Source organism: Oncorhynchus gorbuscha, linkage group LG25 (genome assembly GCF_021184085.1).
Source record: "Oncorhynchus gorbuscha isolate QuinsamMale2020 ecotype Even-year linkage group LG25, OgorEven_v1.0, whole genome shotgun sequence".
NCBI classification, from domain to species: Eukaryota; Metazoa; Chordata; class Actinopteri; order Salmoniformes; family Salmonidae; genus Oncorhynchus; species Oncorhynchus gorbuscha.
Window position 1 is genome coordinate 51,547,431 of NC_060197.1, and position 23,056 is coordinate 51,570,486.

Consider the following 23,056-nt stretch of genomic DNA (forward strand, 5'->3'; position numbering starts at 1 on the left):
GCGGCTTTTGTGGAGCGATGGGTAACGATGCTTCGAGGGTGACTGTTGTTGATGTGTGCAGAAGGTCCCTGGTTCGCGCCCGGGTATGGGCGAGGGGACGGACGTAAAGTTATTCTGTTACATGTAACTCTGTGTTGTCTGCTCACACTGCTATGCTTTATCTTGGCCAGGTCGGAGTTGCAAATGAGAACCTGTTCTCAACTAGCCTACCTGGTTAAATAAAGGTGAAAGAGAAAAAAAAGACACACACAGACACAGACACACAGGTACAGACACACAGACACAGACACACAGGTACAGACACACACACACACACAGATACAGACACACACACACACAGATACAGACACACACACAGAGAGAGACACACACACAGACACACAGACTAGGGCTGGGCGATACATTGTATGTTAAAGTGTACCAGTATTGGTCAACATACTGGTCTGGATCTTTCCAATACAGTCTATTAAGGTGTTTTGATACAGTGCTACAGAAATAACTGTCAGATTTGTCCTAGTTTGGTTGTTGAGTATAAATCCATCTGAATAGAGAAAGCCAGTAGCACCACCCAGAATTCACCTGTTGCCATCCTAGGGTCATTCACAACTTATAAAATAGGGCTATCTTCTGTATACCACCCCTACCTTGTCACAAAACAACTGATTGGCTATAAACGCATTAAGACCACTCGTAGAAGAGCCACGTGCCTCATTAGATCATCGTTTGCCCTCCAGTCATCATTTTACACACAGAAACTCTCTGCAAAACATTAAAGGTTTATGTTTATTTGTCTGTGACCACCGAGAATGTTGAATATGAACAGCCCCCCCCAATTTTTTTTTTTTTTGTTTTGTTGTGTAAAGTTATAAATAAGCGAAGCAGGGATAATAAAATAAAATAAACCCAAGATAACTGCATTGTATAATAGCTAGATTATTAGGCTAAATAATTACTTCCATATATGTTTAGTCATCCTATTTTTTTTCTAGTCAAATGGATATTTTATATATTGAATGGTGGAACGAGCGACTTTGTCGTTATTGATTCGTTATTGATTATTGATTATTGCTCCGTTTAGACAAACTGAAGAAATGCAGTGTTGACATGATCGATCGAAATAGCGCGATAAAGAACTTGTCACACGTGATACTAACACCTCATAATAGCATACGGAACATTTCTTCTCTTAGTGGGAAAACTGTATTGTGGAAAACAATTAAATACAAAATACTTTGAATAGCCATAAATCATTTACGAGCTACAGCCAGGTCTTTAGTCTATATTCTGGAATCATTTTCAGCGCAGGACAGATCCTGTAACGACACGTTGAAACGAGTGCATAGCGTGGTGTTTTGGGGGAACGGGTGTCAGTGACATCGGTAAAACATTCCATCACTGTCGGAAAACTGGGCATCAGGTCTGAAATATAACAAGTACATGACAATTTGCTCATTTATAGACGGGACGTGGACGTGTAAATACTTAGTGGAGATGGAGGAGACTGAAATGAAAGTATATGCTTAAAAGTACTTGACTCCCTCTTTCAAAATAAGAAGTGAAGATGAAATAGGTTCTACCAAAACATCAACACATGTGGACACAATCAATCAACCACAACCTCTAATCCTCCCTGGACATTAGTAGCGTGTGCGGCTGCGCGAAGGGGAAGTCCTCCAGTATCCCACAATCCTCTTTGTTACCGATTTGCGCTTCTGCTTTTCTGATTCACAACACCAAGTTTTTTTTTTCTTTTGGTCGACATTCCTACCATTACATTTGTACAATTTATAACCTTTCTTTTTGGTCTGCATTCGCCGTAATGTCGTCAGATAGTTAACGTCAGGTGATGTTTTGACCGGAGATCAGGGATTCGAGTCGTCCGGTAGGAAGAAAGACGTTAGCTAACCATGCTAGCTGGCTAACGTTACTCGGCCTGTCAGCTGACGAGCTATAGTTATCAACCCTATTGTTTTTTTGTTGTTGTTTCGTTTGATTATCATCATTAGTGCTAAGTGATGTAGCTACCTAGCTATCTTTATGGGTAACTAGTGAGTGACTGCGATTGGTGAGCGATGAAACACGGATGGTTAGCATTCGGGTTTAGCTCGTTAGCTTGGGCGGAAGTGGAAGCAGCACGTCGTTACCAAAGCCAGCTGTGAAGAATATAATATATGTGCAAGATCTGGTCGCTTAAAAAACCCCAACAAGAAACCATTTTATGTTTGATCTGAAAATGTGTTGTCGGGGGAATGGGTGGTGTGGCAGACCTCTGAACCGCATCGCCGAGGGCTCTGTGTAGTTACTGCATAGTGACATGGTTCGGTTGACGGGAAGTGAACTTCATATCTTGACAACTTCCTTCTCCAGAAGCGCATTAAGTCTGAATAGCCTGAGTTCTGCAGCGGCCGTAGCACCGGAAATGCAGCGCGTTTTACTGTTTTCACCGTGTTAACACAGTTGCTGCCAACTGAGATGCCTGTTAATGTTCAGACCCAAGCGATGCCTGTTAAAGTTCAGACCCAAGCGATGCCTGTTAATGTTCAGACCCAAGCGATGCCTGTTAATGTTCAGACCCAAGCGATGCCTGTTAATGTTCAGACCCAAGCGAGGCAGCCTTCGTCCAATAACTCTTATATGTGTAATGTAATGGAACAGAGAGTCGTGGTGAAGGCTTAGGCACTAAACTAGCCACTGGTAACATGTTTGTGGACTCACATTCCCACAGTAGGCTAATCTACATTATTCTCATACATGCGCTGTAGCAAAATGTTTCCAATTGATTTGTCTGGTATTGACTGACTTGACACCCCCCTCCTCTCTAGAAGATGGCCCCTACCAAGATGAAACTGCGTGTCCGGCGGCGGGAGAGCGGAGGAGGTGGTCAGGAACAGGAAGAACCCTCTAAGACCTCCTCTCAGTCGGTGTCGGCCGAGGCGTCTCCTGACTCTAAATGCCCAATCTGTCTGGACCGTTTCAACAACATGTCTTACCTGGACAGGTATTAGGATCCCAATTAGCTGCTGCCGAGGCTACTCTTCCTGGGGTCCAAACAGGAAACAATAAATACAATTCATAATATACATATCACTACGTTTACATTGTAATTTAGCCATTCCCACAACTAGTGTAGAGAGACACCCACATACCACATACAATGCAAAATGCATTTAATACCGTGTGTTTCCCTCTGTTCTGGACCTGGGAAGAGACCTCTGGTTGCATGTCTTGTCTTGTACAGATGAGTGTCTGAACTGTGAAGAGACCCCTGGTTGCATGTCTTGTGTTGTACAGATGAGTGTCTGAACTGGGAAGAGACCTCTGGTTGCATGTCTTGTGTTGTACAGATGAGTGTCTGAACTGTGAAGAGACCCCTGGTTGCATGTCTTGTGTTGTACAGATGAGTGTCTGAACTGTGAAGAGACCCCTGGTTGCATGTCTTGTCTTGTACAGATGAGTGTCTGAACTGTGAAGAGACCTCTGGTTGCATGTCTTGTCTTGTACAGATGAGTGTCTGAACTGTGAAGAGACCTCTGGTTGCATGTCTTGTCTTGTACAGATGAGTGTCTGAACTGTGAAGAGACCCCTGGTTGCATGTCTTGTCTTGTACAGATGAGTGTCTGAACTGTGAAGAGACCCCTGGTTGCATGTCTTGTCTTGTACAGATGAGTGTCTGAACTGTGAAGAGACCTCTGGTTGCATGTCTTGTCTTGTACAGATGAGTGTCTGAACTGTGAAGAGACCCCTGGTTGCATGTCTTGTCTTGTACAGATGAGTGTCTGAACTGTGAAGAGACCCCTGGTTGCATGTCTTGTCTTGTACAGATGAGTGTCTGAACTGTGAAGAGACCTCTGGTTGCATGTCTTGTGTTGTACAGATGAGTGTCTGAACTGTGAAGAGACCCCTGGTTGCATGTCTTGTTTTGTACAGATGAGTGTCTGAACTGTGAAGAGACCCCTGGTTGCATGTCTTGTGTTGTACAGATGAGTGTCTGAACTGTGAAGAGACCCCTGGTTGCATGTCTTGTGTTGTACAGATGAGTGTCTGAACGGTGTTACCAACTGCTTGAGCAGACAGTTCAGTACCTTCAACACGTCAATACTTCGCATAAAGACCAATTGTGATGCAGTCAATCTCTCCTGAACTTTGAACCAGGAGAGATTGACTGTCATTGACGGTTGTCCTCCCTGCACATCTAAGTGCTTCTGAGTTTAGGACCAACTGCAATTTGCGTAAGTCCTTCTGTGCCGCACCTGAATGTACCAGTGCTGTTCCTTCCCTCTCCTCGCCCCTCCCTCTCTTCCTTCCCTCTCCTCGCCCCTCCCTCTCTTCCTTCCCTCTCCTCGCCCCTCTCTTACTTCCCTCTCCTCTATCCTCCCTCTCTTACTTCCCTCTCCTCTATCCTCCCTCTCTTCCTTCCCTCTCCTCGGCCCTCTCTTCCTTCCCTCTCCTCGCCCCTCTCTTCCTTCCCTCTCCTCGCCTCTCCCTCCCTCTCTTCCTTCCCTCTCCTCGCCCTTCCCTCTCCTCGCCCCTCCCTCCCTCTCTTCCTTCCCTCTCCTCGCCCCTCTCTTACTTCCCTCTCCTCTATCCTCCCTCTCTTACTTCCCTCTCCTCTATCCTCCCTCTCTTCCTTCCCTCTCCTCGCCCCTCCCTCTCTTCCTTCCCTCTCCTCTCCCCTCTCTTCCTTCCCTCTCCTCGCCCCTCCCTCCCTCTCTTCCTTCCCTCTCCTCTCCCCTCTCTTACTTCCCTCTCCTCTATCCTCCCTCTCTTACTTCCCTCTCCTCTATCCTCCCTCTCTTACTTCCCTCTCCTCTATCCTCCCTCTCTTCCTTCCCTCTCCTCGCCCCTCCTTCCCTGTCTTCCTTCCCTCTCCCCTCCCTCTCTTCCTTCCCTCTCCTCGCCCCTCCCTCCCTCTCTTCCTTCCCTCTCCTCGCCCCTCCCTCCCTCTCTTCCTTCCCTCTCCTCGCCCCTCCCTCTCTTCCTTCCCTCTCCTCGCCCCTCCCTCCCTCTCTTCCTTCCCTCTCCTCGCCCCTCCCTCCCTCTCTTCCTTCGCTCTCCTCGCCCCTCCCTCCCTCTCTTCCTTCCCTCTCCTCACCCCTCCCTCTTCCTTCCCTCTCCTCGCCCCTCCCTCTCTTACTTCCCTCTCCTCGCCCCTCCCTCTCTTACTTACCTCTCCTCTATCCTCCCTCTCTTACTTACCTCTCCTCGCCCCTCCCTCCCTCTCTTCCTTCCCTCTCCTCGCCCCTCCCTCCCTCTCTTCCTTCCCTCTCCTCGCCCCTCCCTCCCTCTCTTCCTTCCCTCTCCTCGCCCCTCCCTCTCTTCCTTCCCTCTCCTCGCCCCTCCCTCCCTCTCTTCCTTCGCTCTCCTCGCCCCTCCCTCCCTCTCTTCCTTCCCTCTCCTCACCCCTCCCTCTTCCTTCCTTCTCCTCGCCCCTCCCTCTCTTACTTCCCTCTCCTCGCCCCTCCCTCTCTTACTTACCTCTCCTCTATCCTCCTCTCTTACTTACCTCTCCTCGCCCCTCCCTCCCTCTCTTCCTTCCCTCTCCTCGCCCCTCCCTCCCTCTCTTCCTTCCCTCTCCTCGCCCCTCCCTCTCTTCCTTCCCTCTCCTCGCCCCTCCCTCCCTCTCTTCCTTCCCTCTCCTCGCCCCTCCCTCCCTCTCTTCCTTCCCTCTCCTCGCCCCTCCCTCCCTCTCTTCCTTCCCTCTCCTCGCCCCTCCCTCCCTCTCTTCCTTCCCTCCCTCTCCTTGCCCCTCCCTCTCTTCCTTCCCTCTCCTCGCCCCTCCCTCCCTCTCTTCCTTCCCTCTCCTCTATCCTCCCTCTCTTCCTTCCCTCTCCTCGCCCGCCCCCCCTCCCTCTCTTCCTTCCCTCTCCTCGCCCCTCTCTTCCTTCCCTCTCCTCGCCCCTCTCTTCCTTCCCTCTCCTCGCCCCTCTCTTACTTCCCTCTCCTCTATCCTCCCTCTCTTCCGTCCCTCTCCTCGCCCCTCTCTTCCTTCCCTCTCCTCGCCCCTCTCTTCCTTCCCTCTCCTCTATCCTCCCTCTCTTCCTTCCCTCTCCTCGCCCCTCCCTCTCTTCCTTCCCTCTCCTCGCCCCTCCCTCTCTTCCTTCCCTCTCCTCTATCCTCCCTCTCTTCCGTCCCTCTCCTCGCCACTCGCTCTCTTTCGTCCCTCCTCGCCCCTCCCTCCATCTCTTCCTACCCTCTCTTCCCTACCTCTCCTCGTCTCTCCCTCTCCTCGTCCCTCCCTCCCTCTCCTCGTCCCTCCCTCCCTCTCCTCGTCCCTCCCTCCCTCTCTTCCTCCCTCTCTTCCGTCCCTCCCTCTCTTCCTTCCCTCTCCTCGCCCCTCCCTCCATCTCTTCCGTCCCTCTCCTCGCCCCTCCCTCCATCTCTTCCGTCCCTCTCCTCGCCCCTCCCTCCATCTCTTCCTACCCTCTCCTCGCCCCTCCCTCTCCTCTTCCCTACCTCTCCTCGTCCCTCCCTCTCCTCGTCCCTCCCTCCCTCTCTTCCTCCCTCTCTTCCGTCCCTCCCTCTCTTCCCTCTCCTCGCCCCTCCCTCTCTTCCGTCCCTCTCCTCGCCCCTCCCTCCCTCTCTTCCGTCCCTCGCCCCTCCCTCTCTTCCGTCCCTCTCCTCGCCCCTCCCTCTCCTCGCCCCTCCCTCTCTTCCTTCCCTCGCCCCGACCTGGGCTCGAACCAGGGACCCTCTGCACACATCAACAACAGCCACCCTCGAAGCATCGTTACCCATCGCTCCACAAAAGCAGCGGTCCTTGCAGAGCACAGGGGGAAACAACTTCTTCAAGGTCTCAGAGCGAGTGACGTCACTCGATTTGAAACGCTGTTAGCGCGCACCACCGCTGACTAGCTAGCCATTTCGCATCGGTTACATGAACACACAACTGAACAGTAGTCCTGGTGCGCCAAAACTAGGGCCTGGGTAAAGGAATGAGAGGCATATTGCTGCTCCCAAGGTGTTTTACCCAAATCTAAGTTCTGACTTCAGCAGCCGTCACCTGACGAAGACGTGTGTGAATTCAAAATGTGTCTATTTTTTTGTAGTAGTATATTATTTTAGCACCAGTGTTGTCAGGTTTAAGGTGTTTCACCTGTTTCTTCCTTACCTGAACAGGTGTCTCCATCGCTTCTGCTTCCAGTGCATACAGGAGTGGAGCAACAACAAGGTAGGAGTCTCCCAAACAGCACCCTATTCCCTATGTAGTGCACTACCTTTGATCAGACCCAATACGTCCCAAACAGCACCCTATTCCCTATGTAGTGCACTACATTTTTGTGCACAGAACAAGTACGAAGCTAGACTTTTGTGTGTTTTTATAATATCATTGCTGTTGGTTACTGAAATTAATGGACAAACCGATTTTCCCATCTAGGATTAATAAATAATTAGTTATTTCTGATCTCCAGGTGGAATGTCCTCTGTGTAAACAGCCGTTCTCCTCCATCCTTCACTCGATCAAGGCCCAGGACAACTTTAAAGAGTTTACTCTCAGGCCTCCTCCTGTTCCAGGGGAGAACGGGACAGCAATGATCGCAGCTGCCGAAGCAGCCGCCGCCGCTGCCCTGGTGACCGCCAGGGTCGGTGGTAGTCATGGAGAACGAAGGAGGACGAGGAGAAGAGGAGGGGGGCAGGGGAGAGGAGGGAGAGAGAGGAGACAGTCAGGACGACTGTGGAGAGGGAGGGGCCTCTCTTCTGCTCCTCCTCTCCCTCCTCTTCATCCCCCTCTTCTACCCAGGCCCGAGGATGGAGGAATGAGAGGTAACCTTGTCTTTAAATCCTTATGCCTGGTTTGTTGTTACCTTTTCAAGACCACTTTGGAAAGATGGATTTTCATTGAAAGTGCCCTTTGTTTTTTGTTTTTTGACCCAAATAAATTAAATTCAGTGCCTGAGGTTGGTCTAGACTAGAGGGTATTGGTCTAGACTAGAGGGTATTGGTCTAGACTAGGGGTATTGGTCTAGACTAGGGGTATTGGTCTAGACTAGAGGGTATTGGTCTAGACTAGAGGGTATTGGTCTAGACTAGGGGGTATTGGTCTAGACTAGGGGGTATTGGTCTAGACTAGGGGGTATTGGTCTAGACTAGAGGGTATTGGTCTAGACTAGAGGGTATTGTCATCTGTAGGAGCTATATACCACCCCAGTGTGGGTACCTCAGCCTGTAGGAGCTATATACCACCCCAGTGTGGGTATTGTCATCTGTAGGAGCTATATACCACCCCAGTGTGGGTACCTCAGCCTGTAGGAGCTATATACCACCCCAGTGTGGGTACCTCAGGAGTTATACACCACCCCAGTGTGGGTACCTCAGCCTGTAGGAGCTATATACCACCCCAGTGTGGGTACCTCAGGAGTTATACACCACCCCAGTGTGGGTACCTCAGCCTGTAGGAGCTATATACCACCCCAGTGTGGGTACCTCAGGAGTTATACACCACCCCAGTGTGGGTACCTCAGCCTGTAGGAGTTATACACCACCCCAGTGTGGGTACCTCAGCCTGTTGGAGTTATACACCACCCCAGTGTGGGTACCTCAGGAGCTATACACCACCCCAGTGTGGGTACCTCAGGAGTTATACACCACCCCAGTGTGGGTACCTCAGGAGTTATACACCACCCCAGTGTGGGTACCTCAGCCTGTAGGAGTTATACACCACCCCAGTGTGGGTGCCTCAGGAGTTATACACCACCCCAGTGTGGGTACCTCAGGAGTTACACACCACCCCAGTGTGGGTGCCTCAGCCTGTAGGAGTTATACACCACCCCAGTGTGGGTGCCTCAGCCTGTAGGAGTTATACACCACCCCAGTGTGGGTGCCTCAGCCTGTAGGAGTTATACACCACCCCAGTGTGGGTACCTCAGCCTGTAGGAGTTATACACCACCCCAGTGTGGGTACCTCAGCCTGTAGGAGTTATATACCACCCCAGTGTGGGTACCTCAGCCTGTAGGAGTTATACACCACCCCAGTGTGGGTACCTCAGCCTGTAGGAGTTACACACCACCCCAGTGTGGGTACCTCAGCCTGTAGGAGTTACACACCACCCCAGTGTGGGTACCTCAGCCTGTAGGAGTTATACACCACCCCAGTGTGGGTACCTCAGCCTGTAGGAGTTACACACCACCCCAGTGTGGGTACCTCAGGAGCTATATACCACCCCAGTGTGGGTACCTCAGGAGTTATACACCACCCCAGTGTGGGTACCTCAGGAGTTACACACCACCCCAGTGTGGGTACCTCAGCCTGTAGGAGTTACATACCACCCCAGTGTGGGTACCTCAGGAGCTATATACCACCCCAGTGTGGGTACCTCAGGAGTTACACACCACCCCAGTGTGGGTACCTCAGCCTGTAGGAGTTACACACCACCCCAGTGTGGGTACCTCAGGAGCTATATACCACCCCAGTGTGGGTACCTCAGGAGTTACACACCACCCCAGTGTGGGTACCTCAGCCTGTAGGAGTTATATACCACCCCAGTGTGGGTACCTCAGCCTGTAGGAGTTATACACCACCCCAGTGTGGGTACCTCAGGAGTTGTACACCACCCCAGTATGGGTACCTCAGGAGTTATACACCACCCCAGTATGGGTACCTCAGGAGTTATACACCACCCCAGTGTGGGTACCTCAGGAGTTATACACCACCCCAGTGTGGGTGCCTCAGCCTGTAGGAGTTATACACCACCCCAGTGTGGGTACCTCAGGAGTTATACACCACCCCAGTGTGGGTACCTCAGGAGTTATACACCACCCCAGTGTGGGTGCCTCAGGAGTTATACACCACCCCAGTGTGGGTACCTCAGGAGTTATACACCACCCCAGTGTGGGTACCTCAGCCTGTAGGAGTTACACACCACCCCAGTGTGGGTGCCTCAGCCTGTAGGAGTTACACACCACCCCAGTGTGGGTGCCTCAGCCTGTAGGAGCTATACACCACCCCAGTGTGGGTACCTCAGGAGTTATACACCACCCCAGTGTGGGTACCTCAGGAGTTATACACCACCCCAGTGTGGGTACCTCAGCCTGTAGGAGTTATACACCACCCCAGTGTGGGTGCCTCAGGAGTTATACACCACCCCAGTGTGGGTACCTCAGCCTGTAGGAGTTATACACCACCCCAGTGTGGGTGCCTCAGGAGTTATACACCACCCCAGTGTGGGTACCTCAGCCTGTAGGAGTTATACACCACCCCAGTGTGGGTGCCTCAGGAGTTATACACCACCCCAGTGTGGGTACCTCAGGAGTTACACACCACCCCAGTGTGGGTGCCTCAGCCTGTAGGAGTTATACACCACCCCAGTGTGGGTGCCTCAGGAGTTATACACCACCCCAGTGTGGGTACCTCAGCCTGTAGGAGTTATACACCACCCCAGTGTGGGTACCTCAGGAGTTATACACCACCCCAGTGTGGGTACCTCAGCCTGTAGGAGTTATACACCACCCCAGTGTGGGTACCTCAGCCTGTAGGAGCTATATACCACCCCAGTGTGGGTACCTCAGGAGTTACACACCACCCCAGTGTGGGTGCCTCAGCCTGTAGGAGTTATACACCACCCCAGTGTGGGTGCCTCAGCCTGTAGGAGTTATACACCACCCCAGTGTGGGTGCCTCAGCCTGTAGGACATACAGTACCTGATATTCAGGCCGAGGTATGTATAGTTTTTTGTGTGCTCTAGGACAACAGTGTCTAGGTGGAATTTGTATTTGTGGTCCTGGCGACTGGACCTTTTTGGAACACCATTATTTTTGTCTTGCTGAGATTATCTGTCAGGGTCCAGGTCTGACAGAATCTGTGCATAAGATCTAGGTGCTGCTGTAGGCCCTCCTTGGTTGGTGACAGATCTAGGTGCTGCTGTAGACCCTCCTTGGTTGGGGACAGAGGCACCAGATCATCAGCAAACAGTCTGCAGACTGTTCTGGTGCCCTCACCAATTCATTGATATGTATGTTGAAGAGGGTGGGGCTTAAGCTGCATCCCTGTCTCACCCCACGGCCCTGTGGAAAGAAATGTTTGTATTTTTTGGCCAATTTTAACCACACACTTGTTTGTGTACATGGATTTTATTATGTCGTATGTTTTACCCCCAACACCACTTTCCATCAGTTTGTATAGCAGACCCTCAGGCCAAATTGAGTCAAAATATATATTTTTTCTCTCTCACTGTCCCCCCCCCCCCCCCTTTCCTCTCAGGAGAGATGGATGGAGAGGACCCGGGGGTCATCTTTGATGGGCTGACTGGCGTGTCCGCCCCCCCACCTCACGATCGAGGGGTGCAGCGTCTCATGGTACGTCTGGCTGCTAGGCGACGGTCCCAGAGAGAGGGGCGGTCCGTAAGAATGCTCCGACCACGGGAGATGCTTTCCTTCCGCCGGGCGCTCTACCGCAGTGGCGTACGTGTCAGGAACGCCCGCGGCGGCTGCGAGAGGCCCCGTGACATCACTGCTGCGTTCTACCAGCGGAACCCGGTTGCTCTCCATAGACTCCTCCCCTGGTTACAGGTTTGTGTGTGTGGTTACAGATGCTGTTTCCACTTACTGGGCATTCAGAAAGTGTTCAGACCCCTTGACTTTTTACACATTTTGTCACGTTTCAGCCTAAAATTGACTAAATTGTTTTGTCCCTTGATCATTCTACACACAATATCCCATAATGACATCACAATAGGTGACCTACAGGAGATATAGGACTAGCAGGGTGACCTACAGGAGATATAGGACTAGCAGGGTGACCTACAGTAGATATAGGACTAGCAGGGTGACCTACAGTAGATATAGGACTAGCAGGGTAACCTACAGGATATATAGGACTAGCAGGGTGACCTACAGGATATATAGGACTAGCAGGGTGACCTACAGTAGATATAGGACTAGCCGGGTGACCTACAGGATATATAGGACTAGCAGGGTGACCTACAGGAGATATAGGACTAGCAGGGTGACTTACATGTTGATATAGGACTAGCAGGGTGACTTACAGGTTGATATAGGACTAGCAGGGTGACTTACAGGTTGATATAGGACTAGCAGGGTGACTTACAGGTTGATATAGGACTAGCAGGGTGACCTTCAGGAGATATAGGACTAGCAGGGTGACCAACAGGTTGATATAGGACTAGCAGGGTGACCTACAGGATATATAGGACTAGCAGGGTGACCTACAGTAGATATAGGACTAGCCGGGTGACCTACAGGATATATAGGACTAGCAGGGTGACCTACAGGAGATATAGGACTAGCAGGGTGACTTACATGTTGATATAGGACTAGCAGGGTGACTTACAGGTTGATATAGGACTAGCAGGGTGACTTACAGGTTGATATAGGACTAGCAGGGTGACCTTCAGGAGATATAGGACTAGCAGGGTGACCAACAGGTTGATATAGGACTAGCAGGGTGACCAACAGGAGATATAGGACTAGCAGGGTGACCTACAGGAGATATAGGACTAGCAGGGTGACCTACAGGAGATATAGGACTAGCAGGGTGACCTACAGGAGATATAGGACTAGCAGGGTGACCTACAGGAGATATAGGACTAGCAGGGTGACCTACAGGAGATATAGGACTAGCAGGGTGACCTACAGGTTGATATAGGACTAGCAGGGTGACTTACAGGTTGATATAGGACTAGCAGGGTGACTTACAGGTTGATATAGGACTAGCAGGGTGACTTACAGGTTGATATAGGACTAGCAGGGTGACTTACAGGTTGATATAGGACTAGCAGGGTGACTTACAGGTTGATATAGGACTAGCAGGGTGACTTACAGGTTGATATAGGACTAGCAGGGTGACCTACAGGAGATATAGGACTAGCAGGGTGACCTACAGGTTGATATAGGACTAGCAGGGTGACCTACAGGAGATATAGGACTAGCAGGGTGACCTACAGGAGATATAGGACTAGCAGGGTGACCTACAGGAGATATAGGACTAGCAGGGTGACCTACAGGAGATATAGGACTAGCAGGGTGACCGACAGGAGATATAGGACTAGCAGGGTGACCGACAGGAGATATAGGACTAGCAGGGTGACCGACAGGAGATATAGGACTAGCAGGGTGACCGACAGGAGATATAGGACTAGCAGGGTGACCGACAGGAGATATAGGACTAGCAGGGTGACCGACAGGAGATATAGGACTAGCAGGGTGACCTACAGGAGATATAGGACTAGCAGGGTGACCTACAGGAGATATAGGACTAGCAGGGTGACCTACAGGAGATATAGGACTTGCAGGGTGACCTACAGGAGATATAGGACTAGCAGGGTGACCTACAGGAGATATAGGACTAGCAGGGTGACCGACAGGAGATATAGGACTAGCAGGGTGACCGACAGGAGATATAGGACTTGCAGGGTGACCGACAGGAGATATACCCATAGAGCTCTGGTCTAAAGTAGCACACTACCCATAGAGCTCTGGTCTAAAGTAGCACACTACCCATAGAGTTCTGGTCTACAGTAGAACTCTACCACAGGGCTCTGGTCTAAAGTAGCACACTACCCACAGGGCTTTGGTCTAAAGTAGTGCACTACCCATAGCGCTCTGGTCTAAAGTAGTACACTACCCATAGAGCTCTGGTCTAAAGTAGTACACTACCCATAGAGCTCTGGTCTAAAGTAGTGCACTACCCATAGGGCTCTGGTCTAAAGTAGTGCACTACCCATAGGGCTCTGGTCTAAAGTAGTGCACTACCCATAGAGCTCTGGTCTAAAGTAGTGCACTACCCACAGGGGGACACTCAAGGACATTCAGAGACTTGTCCCAAAGCTACTCCTGTGTTGTTTTGGTTGTGTGCTTAGGGTCATTGTCCTGTTGGAAGGTGAACCTTCACCCCAGTCTGAGGAGCAGGTTTTAATCAAGGATCTCTCTGTACTTTGCTCTCGATCTTTCCCTCGATCCTGACTAGTCTCCCAGTCCCTGCCACTGAAAAACATTCCCACTGCATGATGCTGCCACCACCCTGCTTCACCATAGGGGTGGTGCCATGTTTCGTCCAGACGTGACGCTTGGCATTCAAGCCAAAGAGTTCAATCTTGGTTTCATCAGACCAGAGATTCTTGTTTCTCATGGTCTGAGTCCTTCAGGTGAATTTAGTTTCTCATGGTCTGAGAGTCTTTAGGTGCCTTTTGGCAAAGTCCAAGCTGGCTGTCATGTGCCTTTTACTGATCGGGCCACTCTACCCTAAAGGCCTGATTGGTGGAGTGCTGCATAGATGGTTGTCCTTCTGGAAGGTTCTCCCATCTCCACAGAGGAACTCTGGAGCTCTATCAAAGTGACCATCACCTCCCTGACCAAGTCCCTTCTCCCCTGATTGCTCAGTTTGGCCCGGCGGCCAGCTCTAGGAAGAGTCTTAGTGGTTCCAAACCTCTTCCATTGGAGAATGATGGAGGCCACTGTGTTCTCGGGGACCTTCAATGCTGCAGAATGATGGAGGCCACTGTGTTCTTGGGGACCTTCAATGCTGCAGAATGATGGAGGCCACTGTGTTCTTGGGGACCTTCAATACTGCAGAATGATGGAGGCCACTGTATTCTTGGGGACCTTCAATACTGCAGAATGATGGAGGCCACTGTGTTCTTGGGGACCTTCAATGCTGCAGACATGTTTTGGTCCCCTTCCCCAGATCTGTGCCTCGACACAATCCTGTCTCAGCGCTCTACATACAATTCCTTCAACCTCATGGCTTGGTTTTTGCACTGCCATGCACTGTTAACTGTGGGACCTCATGTAGACAGGTGTGCCTTTCCATGTCATTTCCAATCAATTGAATTTATCACAGATGGACTCCAAACCTCTGTAGTACGATGGAGGGGAGGTGTACTGCCATCTTATCGGCTCTTGACCAATTATTATTTTGTGTTTTTAGAGGTTTTTTTTTTGCGTTGTACCTAACTTGTTTTGCAGATAATGTTGCTGCTACCGTCTTTTATGACCGAAAAAGGCTTCTGGCCATCAGAACTGGGATTACTCACCTTGAACTGGACAAAGAGGTCATCTTCAATGAGGGATATACTACTACAGACACCCGACTCTATCAGTCCCTACCAGTCCAGTCTCTACCATCAGAACTGGGATTACTCACCTTGAACTGGACAAAGAGGTCATCTTCAATGAGGGATATACTACTACAGACACCCGACTCTATCAGTCCCTACCAGTCCCTATCAATCTCTACCAGTCCCTACCAGTCCAGTCTCTACCATCAGAACTGGGATTACTCACCTTGAACTGGACAAAGAGGTCATCTTCAATGAGGGATATACTACTACAGACACCCGACTCTATCAGTCCCTACCAGTCCCTATCAATCTCTACCAGTCCCTACCAGTCCAGTCTCTACCATCAGAACTGGGATTACTCACCTTGAACTGGACAAAGAGGTCATCTTCAATGAGGGATATACTACTACAGACACCCGACTCTATCAGTCCCTACCAGTCCCTATCAATCTCTACCAGTCCCTACCAGTCCAGTCTCTACCATCAGAACTGGGATTACTCACCTTGAACTGGACAAAGAGGTCATCTTCAATGAGGGATATACTACTACAGACACCCGACCAGGCCCAGATTCACTGGAAAGGAAACAGATTTAGCAGAAAAGGGTCAGGGTGCCTTGCGAGGATCAGGGTGCGAGGATCAGGGTGCCTTGCGAGGATCAGGGTGCCTTGCGAGGATCAGGGTGCCTTGCGAGGATCAGGGTGCCTTGCGAGGATCAGGGTGCCTTGCGAGGATCAGGGTGCCTTGCGAGGATCAGGGTGCCTTGCGAGGATCAGGGTGCTTTGCGAGGATCAGGGTGCTTTGCGAGGATCAGGGTGCTTTGCGAGGATCAGGGTGCGAGGATCAGGGTGCGAGGATCAGGGTGCCTTGCGAGGATCAGGCGATGAAGTGGCTAATCTGCCCTTGTCTTCCATCCTGCTAGTTAATGTTCATATGCTGAAAAATAAAATGGGACGAGCTGAAAAGATGTATATCCTACCAACAGCTGGTACACGATATCTAAGGAAGTCAAGGTTTTGCTCGCCTGTGGTAGAGTATCTCATGATAAGCTGAATACCACACTACCAAGAGAGTTTTCATCTGTATTATTCCTAGCTGGACTGGGAGATGAAACCCCTCCATGGAGATGGACTAGGAGATGAAACCCCTCCATAGAGATGGACTAGGAGATGAAACCCCTCCATAGAGATGGACTAGGAGATGAAACCCCTCCGTAGAGATGGACTAGGAGATGAAACCCCTCCGTAGAGATGGACTAGGAGATGAAACCCCTCCATAGAGATGGACTAGGAGATGAAACCCCTCCATAGAGATGGACTAGGAGATGAAACCCCTCCATGGAGATGGACTAGGAGATGAAACCCCTCCATAGTGATGAAACCCCTCCATGGAGATGGACTAGGAGATGAAACCCCTCCATAGAGATGGACTAGGAGATGAAACCCCTCCATAGAGATGGACTAGGAGATGAAACCCCTCCATGGAGATGGACTAGGAGATGAAACCCCTCCATGGAGATGGACTAGGAGATGAAACCCCTCCATAGTGATGAAACCCCTCCATGGAGATGGACTAGGAGATGAAACCCCTCCATAGAGATGGACTAGGAGATGAAACCCCTCCATAGAGATGGACTAGGAGATGAAACCCCTCCATGGAGATGGACTAGGAGATGAAACCCCTCCATGGAGCTGGACTGGGAGATGAAACCCCTCCATGGAGATGGACTAGGAGATGAAACCCCTCCATAGAGATGGACTAGAAGATGAAACCCCTCCATGGAGATGGACTGGGAGATGAAACCCCTCCATGGAGATGGACTGGGAGATGAAACCCCTCCATGGAGATGGACTGGGAGATTAAACCCCTCCATAGAGATGGACCGGGAGATTAAACCCTCCATAGAGATGGACTGGGAGATTAAACCCTCCATAGAGATGGACTGGGAGATGAAACCCCTCCATAGAGATGGACTGGGAGATGAAACCCCTCCATAGAGATGGACTGGGAGATGAAACCCCTCCATGGAAATGGACTGGAAGATGAAGCCCCTCCATAGTGATGAAACCCCTCCATAGAGATGGAATGAGAGATGACACCCCTCCATAGAGATGGACTAGGAGATGAAACCCCTCCATAGATATGGACTGGGAGATGAAACTCATCCATGGAGATGGAATGAGAGATGAAACCCCTCCATGGAGATGGACTGGGAGATGAAACCCCTCCATGGAGATGGACTGGGAGATGAAACCCCTCCATGGAGATGGACTGGGAGATGAAACCCCTCCATGGAGATGGACTGGGAGATGAAACCCCTCCATGGAGATGGACTGGGAGATGAAACCCCTCCATGGAGATGGACTGGGAGATGAAACCCCTCCATAGAGATGAAACCCCTCCATGGAGATGGACTAGGAGATGAAACCCCTCCATGGAGATGAGATGAAACCCCTCCATAGAGATGGACTGGGAGATGAAACCCCTCCATGGAGATGGACTGGGAGATGAAACCCCTCCATGGAGATGGACTGAGAGATGAAACCCCTCCATAGAGATGGACTGAGAGATGAAACCCCTCCATAGAGATGGAATGAGAAATGAAACCCCTCCATGGAGATGAAACCCCTCCATAGAGATGGAATGAGAAATGAAACCCCTCCATGGAGATGAAACCCCTCCATGGAGATGGAATGAGAGATGAAACCCCTCCATGGAGATGGACTGGGAGATGAAACCCCTCCATGGAGATGGACTGGAAGATGAAGCCCCTCCATAGTGTTGAAACCCCTCCATAGAGATGGAATGAGAGATGACACCCCTCCATGGAGATGGACTAGGAGATGAAACCCCTCCATGGAGATGAAACCCCTCCATAGAGGTGAAACCCCTCCATAGAGATGGACTAGGAGATGAAACCCCTCCATAGAGATGAAACCCCTCCATGGAGATGAAACCCCTCCATAGAGGTGAAACCCCTCCATAGAGATGGACTAGGAGATGAAACCCCTCCATAGAGATGAACCCCTCCATGGAGATGAGATGACACCCCTCCATAGAGATGGAATGAGGAATGAAACCCATCCATGGAGATGGACTGGAAGATGAAACCCCTCCATAGTGATGGACTGGGAGATGAAACCCATCCATGGAGATGGACTGGGAGATGAAACCCCTCCATAGAGATGGACTGGGAGATGAAACCCATCCATGGAGATGGACTGGAAGATGAAGCCCCTCCATAGTGATGAAACCCCTCCATAGAGATGTAATGAGAGATGACACCCCTCCATAGAGATGGACTAGGAGATGAAACCCCTCCATAGATATGGACTGGGAGATGAAACTCCTCCATAGAGATGAAACCCCTCCATGGAGATGGACTAGGAGATGAAACCCCTCCATGGAGATGAGATGAAACCCCTCCATAGAGATGAACTGGGAGATGACACCCCTCCATGTAGATGGACTGAGAAATGAAACCCCTCCATGGAGATGAAACCCCTCAATAGAGATGGAATGAGAGATGAAACCCCTCCATGGAGATGGACTGGGAGATGAAACCCCTCCATGGAGATGGACTGGGAGATGAAACCCCTCCATGGAGATGGACTGGAAGATGAAGCCCCTCCATAGTGTTGAAACCCCTCCATAGAGATGGAATGAGAGATGACACCCCTCCATAGAGATGGAATGAGAAATGAAACCCATCCATGGAGATGGACTGGAAGATGAAGCCCCTCCATAGTGATGAAATCCCTCCATAGAGATGGAATGAGAGATGACACCCCTCCATAGAGATGGACTAGGAGATGAAACCCCTCCATAGATATGGACTGGGAGATGAAACCCATCCATGGAGATGGAATGAGAGATGAAACCCCTCCATGGAGATGGACTGGGAGATGAAACCCCTCCATAGAGATGGACTGGGAGATGAAACCCCTTCATGGAGATGACACCCCTCCATGGAGATGGACTGGGAGATGAAACCCCTCCATAGAGATGGACTAAGAGATGAAACCCCTCCATAGATATGGACTGGGAGATGAAACCCATCCATGGAGATGGAATGAGAGATGAAACCCCTCCATGGAGTTGGACTGGGAGATGAAACCCCTCCATAGAGATGGACTAGGAGATGAAACCCCTCCATAGAGATGGACTGGGAGATGAAACCCCTCCATAGATATGGACTAGGAGATGAAACCCCTCCATGGAGATGGACTAGGAGATGAAACCCCTCCATGGAGATGAAACCCCTCCATGGAGATGAAACCCCTCCATGGAGATGAAACCCCTCCATAGAGATGAAACCCCTCCATAGAGATGGACTAGGAGATTAAACCCCTCTATAGAGATGAAACCCCTCCATGGAGATGAGATTAAACCCCTCCATGGAGATGGACTGGGAGATGAAACCCCTCCATAGAGATGAGATGAAACCCCTCCATGGAGATGGACTGGGAGATGAAACCCCTCCATAGAGATGGACTGGGAGATGACACCCCTCCATGTAGATGGACTGGGAGATGAAACCCCTCCATGGAGATGAGATGAAACCCCTCCATAGAGATGGACTAGGAGATGAAACCCCTCTATAGAGATGAAACCCCTCCATGGAGATGAGATGAAACCCCTCCATGGAGATGGACTGGGAGATGAAACCCCTCCATAGAGATGGACTGAGAGATGAAACCCCTCCATGGAGATGGACTGGGAGATGAAACCCCTCCATGGAGATGAAACCCCTCCATGGAGATGAAACCCCTCCATGGAGATGGACTAGGAGATGAAACCCCTCCATAGAGATGGACTGAGAGATGAAACCCCTCCATGGAGATGAAACCCCTCCATGGAGATGGACTGGGAGATGAAACCCCTCCATGGAGATGGACTGGGAGATGAAACCCCTCCATAGAGATGGACTGGGAGATGAAACCCCTCCATAGAGATGGACTGAGAGATGAAACCCCTCCATGGAGATGGACTGGGAGATGAAACCCCTCCATGGAGATGGACTGGGAGATGAAACCCCTCCATGGAGATGGACTGGGAGATGTAACCCCTCCATGGAGATGGACTGGGAGATGAAACCCCTCCATGGAGATGGACTGGGAGATGAAACCCCTCCATGGAGATGGACTGGGAGATGAAACCCCTCCATAGAGATGAAACCCCTCCATGGAGATGGACTAGGAGATGAAACCCCTCCATGGAGATGAGATGAAACCCCTCCATAGAGATGGACTGGGAGATGACACCCCTCCATGTAGATGGACTGGGAGATGAAACCCCTCAATGGAGATGAGATGAAACCCCTCCATGGCGATGGACTGAGAGATGAAACCCCTCCATGGAGATGGACTGAGAGATGAAACCCCTCCATAGAGATGGACTGAGAGATGAAACCCCTCCATAGAGATGGAATGAGAAATGAAACCCCTCCATGGAGATGAAACCCCTCCATAGAGATGGAATGAGAAATGAAACCCCTCCATGGAGATGAAACCCCTCCATGGAGATGGAATGAGAGATGAAACCCCTCCATGGAGATGGACTGGGAGATGAAACCCCTCCATGGAGATGGACTAGGAGATGAAACCCCTCCATGGAGATGAAACCCCTCCATAGAGATGAAACCCCTCCATAGAGATGGACTAGGAGATGAAACCCCTCCATGGAGATGAGATGAAACCCCTCCATGGAGATGGACTGGGAGATGAAACCCCTCCATAGAGATGAGATGAAACCCCTCCATGGAGATGGACTGGGAGATGAAACCCCTCCATAGAGATGGACTGGGAGATGACACCCCTCCATATAGATGGACTGGGAGATGAAACCCCTCCATGGAGATGGACTGAGAGATGAAACCCCTCCATGGAGATGGACTGGGAGATGAAACCCCTCCATGGAGATGAAACCCCTCCATGGAGATGAAACCCCTCCATGGAGATGATACCCCTCCATGGAGATGGACTAGGAGATGAAACCCCTCCATAGAGATGGACTGAGAGATGAAACCCCTCCATGGAGATGAAACCCCTCCATGGAGATGGACTGGGAGATGAAACCCCTCCATGGAGATGGACTGGGAGATGAAACCCCTCCATGGAGATGGACTGGGAGATGAAACCCCTCCATGGAGATGGACTGGGAGATGAAACCCCTCCATAGAGATGGACTGGGAGATGAAACCCCTCCATGGAGATGGACTGGGAGATGAAACCCCTCCATGGAGATGGACTGGGAGATGAAACCCCTCCATGGAGATGGACTGGGAGATGAAACCCCTCCATGGAGATGGACTGGGAGATGAAACCCCTCCATGGAGATGGACTGGGAGATGAAACCCCTCCATGGAGATGGACTGGGAGATGAAACCCTCCATGGAGATGGACTGGGAGATGAAACCCCTCCATGGAGATGGACTGGGAGATGAAACCCCTCCATGGAGATGGACTGGGAGATGAAACCCATCCATGGAGATGGACTGGGAGATGAAACCCTCCATGGAGATGGACTGGGAGATGAAACCCCTCCATAGAGATGAGATGAAACCCCTCCATGGAGATGGACTGGGAGATGAAACCCCTCCATAGAGATGGACTGGGAGATGAAACCCCTCCATGGAGATGAAACCCCTCCATGGAGATGAAACCCCTCCATGAAGATGAAACCTCTCCATGGAGATGGACTAGGAGATGAAACCCCTCCATAGAGATGGACTGAGAGATGAAACCCCTCCATGGAGATGAAACCCCTCCATGGAGATGGACTGGGAGATGAAACCCCTCCATGGAGATGGACTGGGAGATGAAACCCCTCCATGGAGATGGACTGGGAGATGAAACCCCTCCATGGAGATGGACTGGGAGATGAAACCCCTCCATGGAGATGGACTGGGAGATGAAACCCCTCCATGGAGATGGACTGGGAGATGAAACCCTCCATGGAGATGGACTGGGAGATGAAACCCCTCCATGGAGATGGACTGGGAGATGAAACCCCTCCATGGAGATGGACTGGGAGATGAAACCCTCCATGGAGATGGAATGGGAGATGAAACCCTCCATGGAGATGGACTGGGAGATGAAACCCCTCCATGGAGATGGACTGGGAGATGACACCCCTCCATGTAGATGAAATGAGAGATGAAACCCCTCCATAGAGATGGAATGAGAAATGAAACCCCTCCATGGAGATGAAACCCCTCCATAGAGATGGAATGAGAGATGACACCCCTCCATGTAGATGGACTGGGAGATGAAACCCCTCCATGGAGATGAAACCCCTCCATGGAGATGAAACCCTCCATGGAGATGAAACCCCTCCATGAAGATGAAACCTCTCCATGGAGATGGACTAGGAGATGAAACCCCTCCATAGAGATGGACTGAGAGATGAAACCCCTCCATGGAGATGAAACCCCTCCATGGAGATGGACTGGGAGATGAAACCCCTCCATGGAGATGGACTGGGAGATGAAACCCCTCCATGGAGATGGACTGGGAGATGAAACCCCTCCATAGAGATGGACTGGGAGATGAAACCCCTCCATAGAGATGGACTGGGAGATGAAACCCCTCCATGGAGATGGACTGGGAGATGAAACCCCTCCATGGAGATGGACTGGGAGATGAAACCCCTCCATGGAGATGGACTGGGAGATGAAACCCCTCCATGGAGATGGACTGGGAGATGAAGCCCCTCCATAGAGATGGACTAGGAGATGAAACCCCTCCATAGAGATGAAACCCCTCCATGGAGATGGACTAGGAGATGAAACCCCTCCATGGAGATGAGATGAAACCCCTCCATAGAGATGGACTAGGAGATGAAACCCCTCCATGGTGATGGACTGAGAGATGAAACCCCTCCATAGAGATGGACTGAGAGATGAAACCCCTCCATAGAGATGGACTAGGAGATGAAACCCCTCCATGGAGATGGACTGAGAGATGAAACCCCTCCATAGAGATGGACTGAGAGATGAAACCCCTCCATAGAGATGGACTGGGAGATGAAACCCCTCCATAGAG

At 50.8% G+C, this 23,056-nt stretch overlaps 1 protein-coding gene across 1 annotated transcript in view; it reads left to right on the forward strand.

Annotated features, from left to right (window-relative positions):
* Positions 1-1,687: 1,687 nt before the first annotated feature.
* LOC124013900 (E3 ubiquitin-protein ligase Topors-like) overlaps positions 1,688-23,056 on the forward strand; it is a gene marked incomplete at its 3' end in the record, with an annotated part of 51,137 nt that continues 29,768 nt past the window's right edge. The window contains exons 1-5 of the mRNA XM_046328451.1: positions 1,688-1,882; positions 2,823-2,998; positions 7,117-7,168; positions 7,410-7,761; positions 11,195-11,502. Of these exons, the coding sequence (XP_046184407.1) occupies positions 2,826-2,998; positions 7,117-7,168; positions 7,410-7,761; positions 11,195-11,502 (885 nt within the window). The remainder of the gene's footprint in view (positions 1,883-2,822; positions 2,999-7,116; positions 7,169-7,409; positions 7,762-11,194; positions 11,503-23,056) is intronic.